Genomic DNA, 12,462 nt, shown 5'->3' with positions numbered 1-12,462 from the left:
GCACTGAGTTTGAAGGTATGGCCTTGAAATACATCCACAGGTACACATCCAAATGATTCAAATTATGTAAATTAGCCATGATATCATTTTCTGGAATTTTCCAAGCTTTTTAAAGGCACAGTCAATTTAGTGTATGTAAACTTCTGACCCACGGGAATTGGGATATTGTGAATTATAAGTGAAATAATCTGTCTGTAAACAAATGTTGAAAAAATTATTTGTGTCATGCATAATGTACATGTCCTAACCGCATAATGTACATGTCCTATAATTTGTTAGCAAGACATTTTTGGAGTGGTTGAAAAACGAGTTTTAATGACTCCATCCCAAGTGTATGTAAATTTCCAACTTCAACTGTATTTGAGTGAATGAGACTTGACGTCAGAAGAGTTACAGGGTGTGTTAAGTGGTGATGTCCCATCCTTTCAGGTTGTTGGCATGAGGTAGGACTAAATAGATTTACATTGTGGAGTAGGTGAGTGTTCTTTTTATTTTGTGAGTGTAGCGTTAGATGGTAGGGTATTTGTTTATTTTTTCAAGGGAAGCATAGGAGAGTTGTACTCCAATCTAGTATGTGGCGGTAATGCAATATGTATTGGATGCCAACCGAAGTTAAACATCAAAGAAGAAGAACCTTACTAGAGTTACACAAAGATACCGTTACCATTTCACCATTACTATAAGATAGTTGGCGCGTTTTAGCATACATCTAAACCACGCAATTAAAAAAAAAAACTTTGGCAAAGGGTAAAGTCTACAAAACATAGTCCACAGATATAGTTTTGGCAACAGAAAACTGTATTGTGATCAAATGTTTCATCGATGAGAACATTTGCAGAATATCGGTAAAAATCCATCTCGTCTCATATTCTCACTACCAAATTTAGAAGTGGTTGTGAATGGAAAAACCGAGCGGATGCTTGAGATTTATACATCCGGTGAAATATCTGTCTCATTGTTATGTCTTTGGTGCTAAGGTATGTTTGCGGACCGCCATAATTCCACAGAAGAAGAAGGTGAAAAATCATCACGACGCCATTTCAGAAGTCATTCATTGGCGGCTGAATTCATAGTTCAGGTGAGGACATTTCAATTTTTGGTTAATTTTATTTAACAAGTTGTTCGTGTTTGGAGTAAGGTATTATGTACGATATTATCATGGCGTGTTTGTTTGACCAAAAGTAGGAACGAGTTAGGTACGCTAGCACGATACCGTGCAAACGTTTCTTCCTAAAACTACTGTAGTATCAGCGGTAACGTTAGCATACTAACGCAAATGGCTACCAAACTAACTTAGCTGGCTAGGTTATCAGCACCATTTGAATAGCAGTTGGAGGTTTCAGACTATCGCCCAATGTTAGCCAGTTTTCAATCACATGATTTAGCTAAATATATATATTTAAATTGTAGTTAAAACAGTTAGCTTTGAGCATAGCAAACTAACCAACGATAGCTGGCTGAAGTGGGGTAAATTCAACTTTAGATGCAACCTCTGAAGCTAGATGAATATTTATATATAATCTTGATAGCTAGCCATGAATGATTAAATGGCAAGTCATCAATGTTAAACAACTGTTTGCTAGTTGGCCTGGTCAGCTAGCTGCGGAAGTGACGTTAGCTAACTAGCTAATGTTACGTCCGATAACTTGCTGACGTATTATTCTCTTGCCGTATTAAAGAACGCTTATAATAATATCATACTACTTTTGAAAGTTGTCTGTCTTGCAAAGCTAAGTCTACATGTGGTTCTTTAATGAAATCTAAAAATATTTTATATATACTTGGTAAACAAACTGCTTGTCTCCCCTTCCAGGAATAACAACATTCTGATTTGAATATGGTGAAAATCTTCATTGGCAATCTTGCCTCCGGCACCACGCAGGAAGAGCTACGCACTCTCTTCTCCGAGTATGGAAAGATCTCTGAGTGTGATATTGTCAAGAACTTTGGCTTTGTGCACATGAAGGACAAAGCCGAAGCAGAGGAGGCCATCAAGAACCTCCACCACTATGAGCTTAACGGGGCTCAGATGAACGTAGAGATGAGCCGCGGCAGACCAAAGTCAACCACCAAGCTGCATGTCAGTAACATCCCAGAGGGTTGCACCAATGAGGAGCTGAAGACCAAGTTTGAGGCTTACGGCCCTGTGGTTGAGGCTGACATAGTGAAGGACTACGCCTTTGTCCACATGGAGTCTGTGGATGATGCCATGGAGGCCATCAGTGGGCTGGACAACACAGCCTTCCAAGGTGAACCCGCAGGCAGAAGAGAGCAGATAGTCTGTGCTCTCCGTAGTTACAGAATACACTTCCTTTTTAGATGGCATAAAGATCGTAACGTGATGCTGAATAGCATTTTGGTTTAATTCTGAGGTCAATTAATAAGTAACGGCAATAAGGTTGAGTCTTTTCCGTGGTTCTTTTATTCGGTTTCAACGTAACAGTGCAGGTGAACCAATTGATGCTAATATATAAGTATTTGCAATAAGAAAATAACTTTAGTCGTTAAGAAGCAGTGGAGCGTGTCAGAAGTCTACCGTCTCATGCGTCTCTTCTCTCTCCTCAAAAGGCAAGCTGATGAGCGTACAACTGTCCACCAGTCGCCTGCGCACGGTCCCGGGAATGGGAGCTCAAACCGGCTGCTATGTCTGTGGGAAACAGGGTCACTGGTCGAAAGACTGCCCTAACGGTGGTCAGAATGGCGGTAGCTACAGTGACCGCGATGACCGACCCGGGGGTGGCCCAATGAGGGGCCGCGGCAGGGGCTTCCCACGGGGTTTCGGCAGGGGTGGCGGTGGATACCCTAGTGGCTACGGGATGCCCCCCAGGGCTGCGGCATCCGACTACATGGGCGGGCTAGGGTATAGCAGAGCGTCCAGTTACCTGGGGGGGCCTCCCCCTCTGAGCCGTAGGCCTAGCTATGGCTCTGCTCGGGAGTACAGCGCAGATGCCAGGGATCGGTACAGTGGCAGGCTTCCGAGCTCCTATCCTGAGAGGGCATCGGCCTACGAGCGAGACCACTACAGCAGCGTTGACTATTACGAGAAGTACAGAGCACGGCCATACGGCTCAAGCTATTTTGAAGAGCGCCGCCTCGGCTATATCCCACCTCCCCCTCCCCCCTCTTCCTCCCTCTCAAGGCTCTCCTCTAGTATCGACCCGTACGAGCGCCGCCCGCTACCACCCTCGACGGCCGCCTCGTACTACTTGCGAGACCGCAGCCCGATCAGACGAGTGGCCGTCGCCTCTGACAGCTATGGTTACGAGCGCTCGCGGCTGTCCCCGGTGTCGTCCTCCAGAAGCTCTTCGTATGCCGTCCCGCGGGCCAGGGACCCCTACACCGATCGGGCACGCTATGCTTACTGAGCCACACACTGCCAAGGTGAGCCAACCAACTAGGAATACTAACCCATTCCTGTGGGTGAGTGTGTTCTGGAATGGTGCGTTCCATTTATTGTAAAACAGGTACTTGATGTTACAGTGGGGACTGGGATACTGTAGACTCGTGTTCATCTTTATATTTCTTCAATGAAGAACAAGAACTAAGGCTCCACACACAGTGCTTTTTAAACCGGGAGACACCATCCCATTTCTCAAAGCGAATGCTCTGCTCTTTTTCTAGGTGTGTATGAAATGCCGGACTTTTCCTTTGCTACCATTCCTCCTCCCAGCTGCATGGTTCCATCGAGCTGTGCCGCAAACAAACCTTTCGCGACTCGGAATGTGGTGACGCGGACGGAAATTGGCGTGTGCATCTTCCTGGCACCGGTGCCGGCAGACGAATAATCCTCTCAACTAACCAATCAGTCCACACCACTCCACATTCTTCCTTTATTTTAGTTGTCAGTTACAGAGCCTGTTTGCTATCGAAAACCACCAGTGTGGCATTTCTACAGTTTGATGTTAATACTAGCTTAATTATACCGGCTTTCAAATCGCTTTGTTAGTTTGTGTGGGTCATGTTTTTTGTGGGGGGATTTTAAACGTGTTTTTTCCTCTCCCCCTTGTGATTTAATATCGTCAAAGCAAATTGGCCTCTGAATTTGCCACATTTTTTATTTGTCGGATTGAGGTGACCGTAGTTTAGAGAAATATTTATCCTTTTTGAGAAATATCTCGTTTTCATTTAATTGGTTTGTTCAACTATTAATTTAACTTAATTCCATGTATTGCTCAGTAGTCATTTAACATTTTTTTCCTTATTTAAACCCCCCCCTTAAATCCCCTCCCCCCTAAGAGTAGGTTGGTATGAATATTCCCCAGAACAATCTGAAATTCATCCACTGGATTTTAGAACGCTTTCATTTTGTTAAAGGGGTATGTTCTAAGTGTAGAAGAGATCCTGTTGTCCTACTGCTTAGGCTATCTTGAGTTAATATCATTGAGATAGAGGACTCATCTTTGCATCTGTGCCATTATAGCATTTGTGGCTGCGTGGGTAGCGCCATTGAGACCTCCATTTTGAGGTAGTCGATTCTCTTAACAATTGGCTGTTCCCTCCTGATGACCTGGTTGGACACGACTCCCAGCGGGGTCACCAGGAGGGATCAACCAATGAAGTTGGAAGTCCCACCCTGTTGTCTATATTAAAATGGTGGATGCCCTCTGGTGCTGCCCATGCCAGTACAGCTTTTGGCCACTAGAGGCCTCGATCATTCTTTGGTTAATATCTGCTGTCACAACATTGTCATCATCCCAAGACAACATTCCAGCTTTAGAATTATTTTGGGTGTATTTGCAAGGTTAAAAACAGTATGTGCGTTTCCTAACCAAAAATAAGCAATCGGTTGGTACCCATTGGAACAGTGCATGCTTAATACACTTCCAAGAGTAACTATTTTTGCATGATTAGGATGGTCCAGTCTGAAATTCAGATTTAAGAGGCTTGTTTCAAAACTCTAAATATTGTTTCTAACAACCCAAGCTTTAAAAATCCAAAATTGGCCTCTATTAATGTAATATTTATTTCTAGACATAAACATGTTGAATACAGTAAATAACATGAGCATAACTGGCATTGCTATCAAATCAAACTTTGTCACGTGCGCCGAATACAACAAGTGTAGACCTTACGGTGAAATGCTTACTTACATGACCTTACCATTGAGATATAATAGGCTCTAGTCTGATCACTTTCTTGGGGTGCCTTAGTCTGCGTTGAGATGGGCAGCCCTATTCTGATAAACGAAAAGATCTGTGATTGGTCAAAAGACAAATTTGTGGAAAAAATATCAGAATTGGGCGTCCTGTCTAAACAGAGCGTCTGTCTGCTCAGTTCTTATGGGAATTGTTGTAGTTTGTATATTTCCTACAGTCAAAGCGTGTACGTTTTATGCATTTTATTTTTTAATAAACCAAAATGTATTTTGGTGAGAATCCTATTTGTATTTATCCTCTCTTGAGACTTTTTCCCACATCTATACTTGATAATGCATTGACAATACTTTTCAGATGATACTTATTAAAACCTGATGATGGGTACTAAATCAAGAAAATTAAAGTAATTGTCCATTCGGCCAATCAACAGGTCTGATTTTGAAACCCGATCTGGTTTTGCCTTGTGGGGGGCTGGATAGAGATGCCGTAGGTAGCAAACGCCGGCAGAGAGGAGCCATTTCAGCCCTTCGGAAACTGGTGGCATCAACCCAGTGAGTCCATCGTGAAAGGTACGAAGGAACATAGAACATTTAATCTAGCTAGCTATCCATTTATTTTATGTTAGGCATTGCCGTTGCAACCAGCACAAATATTAAATACAACTATGTAAAATCCTATGACCGTCATGCAACGCGTTTCGGATCTATTGTTAGCGTAGCATGCTCGTTGTGCATGCAGACAGAGACGACACAACTTGCTAGCGTTGCCACAAAAGGCAATTACTAGCTTGTCTGCAGTAGTGTCGCTAGTTCTCATGCACGTTCCAAACGAGTACACGTGCAAAAATATGCTGGTCGCTGAAATTGTTAATGTTGGTTCGCGAGCTGAATGAATGGGCAATGTACAGTTTGTTCAGTTAAGCATAACCTCTGTTGCAAAAACAGCATTGTGATTGGTTAATAACTGGTCCTCCTACTTATGACCCAGTGCAACCGCTTACACCGCACAGTGCATTTTTATTTTATTAGGCATGTCTGTGAAGAACACATTTGTATTTACATCGACGGCCCTACCTAAGAAAAAACTCATTCGGGGCTGGGATAATATATATATATATATTATTAGGACAAAACACATGCCGACGACGATGCATACAGAGAGTCCTAAGACACTAGCGTTATTGATCAAACATTTGATATTTTAATAGGTTACTCAATATACTTTTAAGTTCATAAGACTCCCTGAGGCAAAAAAAATTTTAAATATAAAATGATTTCCTATGTCTAATCCTCTTCCATTGTTCATATACTAAAGTGGGATCATCACCATGGTGAAGATCTTCATTGGGAACTTGTCTCCAGACACCATGGCAGAGGAGCTGCGCTCCCTCTTCTCCCAGTATGGAAAGGTCTCTGAGTGTGACATCGTCAAGAACTTTGGGTTTGTGCACATGAAGGATAAAGCTGAAGCGGAGGAGGCCATCAAGAACCTCCACCACTATGAGCTCAATGGGGAGCAGATGAATGTGGAGATGAGCCGCGGCAGACCCAAAGCCACCACCAAGCTGCACGTGGGCAATATCAACAGCAGCTGCACCAACCAAGAGATGCGGGCCAAGTTTGAGGAGTACGGCCCTGTGGTGGAGTGTGACATAGTGAAGGACTACGCCTTTGTCCACTTGGAGCGTATGGAGGATGCCATGGAGGCCATCAGTGGGCTGGACAACACAGCCTTCCAAGGTGAACTCACACAGGGCTTGGTTGGTCAGTTGCCGGTGTGGTGTAGGTATCCCCCTGGTAATTAGAATGAGTTCTATTCACTAACAAAACTGGTGGGTAACTCATGGATAAATGTAAGTGGTGAAAGAGTAAGGGACAGTCAAGCACTGTCTCAAAATACATCCAACACGTCCACATTTCCCCCAACTTCAGGCCAGCGTGTGGACTCTAGCTTTGCCTGCATTATTATACCTTTATTTCAACTGGGAACACAGACTGAGACCACGGTCTCTTTTACAGCTGGGCCCTACGTATACATGTTTACACATACAGTTTAGGTACAATGATAAAAACAACTACACAAGGCAAACAAAATGATCACAGATGATACAAAAATTACAAATACAGCAACAGGTTTCATTTACACAGGTTATTCTACTAACAGCACAAGAACTTGCATTACCCGAAACCGTTACAAGCAATACAAAAATAAAAATGCTCCAATAAATATGTTAAATGAGTCTCACGTTTAAGTTTAGTCTGCAGCCTATTCCATAGGCAAGGAGCGTAACAGGAAAAGACAGCCATACCCAACTCTGTGGAAATCGCATGGGACTCGAGTGTAATCCATGCTTGAGACCTGGTTTTAGGATTTATAATTCAAATATTGATGAGTGGTGATAAATAAGAAGGTAACTTATTCATATGCCTAGAACGTGGAACAATTGTCGGAGTTCACTTTCAGAGGAGTTCCAAGATGAATGTTATGAGGGTGGTGTTCTAATTCATGTCTGGCTTTTATCTGATTCCTTAGAGCATGTGCATAGATGGAACAGTTTGTTGTATCGTGGTAAACTCTTGCGTTTTTCTTTTTTAAGGCAAACTGATGAGCGTGAAGCTTTCGACTAGCCGCCTGCGTACTACGCCGGGGATGGGAGAGAGGACAGGTTGTTATCGGTGCGGGCAGGAAGGCCACTGGTCCAAAGAGTGCCCGCTCGACACTTCGGGCAACTACAGAGAGGGTGCCGAGCCAAGCTCTGACCCTAGGTTCGGCGGTGGCTGCGGTTATCACCGGGGCTTGAATGTCGGCGTTCCAGGTTACAGTGGCAGTGATCCAGTTTACAGTGGAAGCTATTCTCCCGCGCACAGCTTTGGCGGTGTGCCCGGGTATGGCAGGGGCGCAGGCTATGAAAGCACATTGAGTTACGGGCTTCCGCCGGGTTTCGGAATGAGCGCCGTCGAACATAGCATGGCACGGGTGTATGCCAGTGAGGCAGCGTACGGAGGCAGCAGCTGGAGCCACGGCGTGGTCCCAGCCTACCCTGTGCGCCGGTCATCGTATGAGGACCGTGATCCATATGGTGCCGTGGACTTCTACGAGAAGTACCGGGCTCGCCCGTATGGAGCCAGTTATTTCGAAGAGCGCCGGTCTGTTCCTTTGCCCAGCCCACCGTTCCCTTCCTCCTTGGCCATAATGAGGGAGCGCCTGCCTCCCTCTAGCCCCGACCTATACGAGCGCTGTCCTCTCCCTTCTCCACCAGCCCCCCTCTCCTCATCCTACTCCCGCGACCGGAGCCCATTCCGGCGAATACCTACCGAGGCGTACGAGCGCGCGCGCCTCTCCCCAGTGCCCTCCCTCCCCAGAAGATCGGCTTACGACATCCCGCGGGACCCCTACGCCGAGCGGGCGCGATATGCTTACTAACCTTTCTTCCTCCTGTCCAGGTGAGACCTGATTTAGCTTTCATAGGTTAGCGTGATTAAGTTCCCAGGGAACTAGTATTAATGTAAACACTGGGTGTTTTGATAGTTTATTTCCTAGGTAACGTCCTAGAAAACGTCAGGTTTTCTGTCTTGACGTAGATTGATAAGACTGATGCCCATCAAGCTTGTTGATCAAATAGAAGAGAATGCGTGCCGTAGAACTTAGAATGCATCTTGTGGGTGACCATGTTACTATTTGGTATGCTCTTTTTTCAGGTATCGCGACGGTCAACCCGAGCACGAGATTATCTTTGTTTCGACTCACGATGCATTTCGGTTATGGCCCGCAATCGTGGGACTGTGAAAGTGCAGACATTTAGCTTCTCTGTTCGATATCTGTCTCGTGTGTCAACTGATCGCTTAGTAACGTTTGTACTTCCCCACTAAAAGCATAATGGACATAAAGTTTTTTTGTTTTTTTTACAAAAATAAGTTGTTTTGATTTGAATGTGAGTCCTGCAGTTATGCGAAAAGTAGCACCAGTTGAATCATCCAATGCAGTTGACTCCAGGTAGCAGTTGTATGCATTGTGATGAATGCAATCATTTGCTAATTATGTTCTAATTAATTTTAAAACCATCGAAATACATGTGTATTATTTACACTCATTCACAATACCTATCTAATTCTACTATACACCTGAGGTAGGGGCCAAATGACCAAATCCCACATTTTGGCTGAATTGCACCAGTATCAAAAAATCATTCGCTTCAAATGTTACAGTATTATTCAAATTATGTGTGAATTAAATATTACACTTTGAATAGATTCTTAGTTTTAGAGTTTTTTTTTTTTTTTACCCCCCCCTTTTCTCCCCAATTTCATGGTATCCAATTGTTAGTAACTATAATGTCTCATCGCAACAACTCCCGTACGGGCTCAGGAGAAACACAACCCAACCAAGCCGCACTGCTTCTTAACACAGTGCCATCCAGTCCAGAAGTCAGCCGCACCAATGTGTCGGAGGAAACACCTGGCGACCTTGGTTAGCGTGCACTGCGCCCGGCCCGCTACAGGAGTCGCTGGTGCGCAGTGAGACAAGGAAATCCCTACCAGCCAAACCCGGACGACGCTAGGCCAATCGTGCGTTGCCACACGGACCTCCCGGTCGCGGCCGGCTGCGACAGCCTGGGCGCGAACCCAGAGTCTCTGGTGGCACAGTAACTGAGGAGCTGCGCCACCCGGGAGGCCCCAGTATTAGAACATTTCTAAACTGTTCTGTAGGCTTATACGTCACCATGGGACGGCCCCATGAACCCATTCCATCTTGACAAAATCAGTATTTTAGAAGTGGATTTGTCACCATTTGTCCTGAATGATGATATGAGAAATATTTCTGTCCATCTCTTTCTCAATAAAGTCACTGTCTGAAAAGTTATTGGTCTTTTGATTCATGATTTCTTACCATGTTTTGTCCACCACCCATTCTTCTTTTGGACGGTAGTAGGTGAGCTTGGAAGGTAGTTGTTTTCCCCCGAGAATGTCAGCAGCAGAATGAACACAACTGCTCACATTTTATTTTATTGCTCCTCAGTTACTCATGCATTATATTGGTAATTTTGTCCTGTACACTAGTTAGCACACCTTATAGGTGGTTAATTAAGCAATAAGGCACAAGAAGGTGTGGGATATGGTCAATACACCACTGATAAGGGCTGTTACACACAACGCAACGCGAAGTGCCTGGATATAGCCCTTAGCCGTGGTATATTGGCCGTATGCCACTAACCTCAGAGGCTCCTTGAAATCAAATGTATTTATAAAGCCCTTTGTACATCAGCTGATATCAGCTGATATAAGTGCTGTAAAGAAACCCAGCCAAAAACCCCAAACCGTAAGCAATGCAGGTGTAGAAGCACAGTGTCTAGGAAAAACTCCCTAGAAAGGCCAAAACCTAGGAAGAAACCTAGAGAGGAACCAGGCTATGAGGGGTGGCCAGTCCTCTTCTGGCTGTGCCGGGTGGAGAATATAACAGAACATGGCCAAGATGTTCAAATGTTCATAAATTACCAGCATGGTGAAATAATAATAATCACAGCAGTTGTCAAACGTACAACAAGTCAGCACCCCAGGAGTAAATGTCAGTTGGCTTTTCATAGCTGATCATTATGAGTATCTCTACCACTCCTGCTGTCTCTAGAGAGTTGAAAACAGCAGGTCTGGGACAGGTAGCACGTCCGGTGAACAGGTCAGGATTTCATAGCCACAGGCAGAACAGTTGAAACTGGAGCAGCAGCACGGCCAGGTACACTGGGGACAGCTAGGAGTCATCATGCCAGGTAGTCCTGAGGCATGGTCCTAGGGCTCAGGTCCTCCGATAGAGAGAAGAAGAGGAAGAGAGAATTAGAGAGAGCATACTTAAATTCACACAGGACACTGGATAAGACCGGAGAAGTACTCCAGATATAACAAACTGACCCTAGCCCCCTGACACATAAACTACTGCAGCATAAATACTGGAGGCTTAGACAGGAGGGGTCAGGAGACACTGTGGCCCCATCCGATGACACCCCCGGACAGGGCCAAACAGGAAGGATATAACCCCACCCACTTTGCCAAAGCACAGCCCCCACACCACTACAGGGATATCTTCAACCACCAACTTACCATCCTGAGACAAGGTCGAGTATAGCCCACAAAGATCTCCGCCACGGCACAACCCAATGGGGGGCTCCAACCCAGACAGGAAGAACACATCAGTGACTCAACCCTCCTAGGGACGGCATGAAAGAGCACCAGTAAGCCAGTGACTCAGCCCCTGTAATAGGGTTAGAGGCAGATAATCCCAGTGGAAAGAGGGGAACCGGCCAGGCAGAGACAGCAAGGGCGGTTTGTTGCTCCAGTGCTTTTCAGTTGACCTTCACACTCCTGGGCCAGACTACACTCAATCATATGACCGACTGAAGAGATGAGTCTTCAGTAAAGACTTAAAGGTTTAGACCGAGTCTGCGTCTCTCACATGGGTAGACAGACCATTCCATAAAAATGGAGCTCTATTTGAGAAAGCCCTTCCTCCAGCTGTATGCTTAGAAATTCTAGGGACAATTAGGAGGCCTGTGTCTTGTGACCGTAGCGTACGTGTAGGTATGTACGGCAGGACCAAATCAGAGACATAGGTAGGAGCAAGCCCATGTAATGCTTTGAAGGTTAGCAGTAAAACCTTGAAATCAGACGTTGCCTTAACAGGAAGCCAGTATAGGGAGGCTAGCACTGGAGTAATATGATCACATTTTTTGGTTCTAGGCAGGATTCTAGCAGCCGTATTTAGCACTAACAGAAGTTTATTTAGTGCTTTATCCAGGTAGCTTGAAAGTAGAGCATTGCAGTAGTCTAACCTAGAAGTAACAAAAGCATGGATGAATTTTTCTGCATCATTTTTGGACAGAAAGTTTCTGATTTTTGCAATGTTACGTAGATGGAAAAAAGCGGTCCTTGAAACAGTCTTGATATGTTCGTCAAAAGAGAGATCAGGGTCCAGAGTAACCCCGAGGTCTTTCACAGTTTTATTTGAGACGACTGTACAACCATTAAGATTAATTGTCAGACTCAACAGAAGATCTCAATGTTTCTTGGGACCTAGAACAAGCATCTGTTTTGTCCGAGTTTAAAAGTAGAAAGTTTGCAGCCATCCACTTATGTCTGAAACACAGGCTTCAAGCGAGGGCAATTTTGGGGCTTCACCATGTTTCATTGAAATGTACAGCTGTGTGTCATCCGCATAGCAGTGAAAGTTAACATTATGTTTTCGAATGACATCCCCAAGAGGTAAAATATATTGTGAAAACAATAGTGGTCCTAAAATGGAACCTTGGACAAACCATTCACAGAGACAAACTGATATCTTTCCGACAGATAAGATCTAAACCAGGCCAGAACATGTCCGT

General features: G+C 44.7%; 1 protein-coding gene across 8 annotated transcripts; it reads left to right on the top strand.

Moving 5' to 3' along the window:
• Positions 1-950: 950 nt before the first annotated feature.
• LOC109897105 (RNA-binding protein 4.1) lies at positions 951-9,956 on the top strand. 8 transcript variants are annotated; one of them, XR_004211069.1, is made up of 6 exons: positions 953-1,078; positions 1,814-2,249; positions 5,527-5,665; positions 6,411-6,835; positions 7,693-8,539; positions 8,795-9,956. XR_004211069.1 is itself a non-coding variant. In XM_031832484.1 (4 exons), the coding sequence occupies exon 4, from the start codon at positions 6,424-6,426 to the stop codon at positions 6,898-6,900; it is 477 nt and encodes a 158-aa protein (XP_031688344.1). In that variant the 5' UTR covers positions 951-1,078; positions 1,814-2,249; positions 5,527-5,665; positions 6,411-6,423; the 3' UTR covers positions 6,901-9,956. The 8 variants fall into 8 exon arrangements, 7 of the variants coding, with proteins under 7 accessions (XP_031688344.1, XP_020347235.1, XP_020347237.1 ...); XM_031832484.1 differs by having other exon boundaries at positions 951-1,078; positions 6,411-9,956; XM_020491646.2 differs by lacking the exons at positions 5,527-5,665; positions 6,411-6,835 and having other exon boundaries at positions 952-1,078.
• Positions 9,957-12,462: the final 2,506 nt, after the last annotated feature.

The sequence above is a fragment of the Oncorhynchus kisutch genome, linkage group LG9, assembly GCF_002021735.2.
Source record: "Oncorhynchus kisutch isolate 150728-3 linkage group LG9, Okis_V2, whole genome shotgun sequence".
Taxonomy (NCBI): Eukaryota; Metazoa; Chordata; class Actinopteri; order Salmoniformes; family Salmonidae; genus Oncorhynchus; species Oncorhynchus kisutch.
This window is presented reverse-complemented; position numbering and strand designations above follow the sequence as displayed.

What these genes read in the sequence shown, in the direction of transcription:
- LOC109897105 (XM_020491646.2), top strand. Translation starts at nt 1,838, where the DNA reads ATGGTGAAAATCTTCATTGGCAATCTTGCCTCCGGCACCACGCAGGAA. An exon ending in GGACAACACAGCCTTCCAAG is followed by an intron (nt 2,250 to 7,692) that starts GTGAACCCGCAG and finishes TTCTTTTTTAAG; the next exon opens with GCAAACTGATGAGCGTGAAG.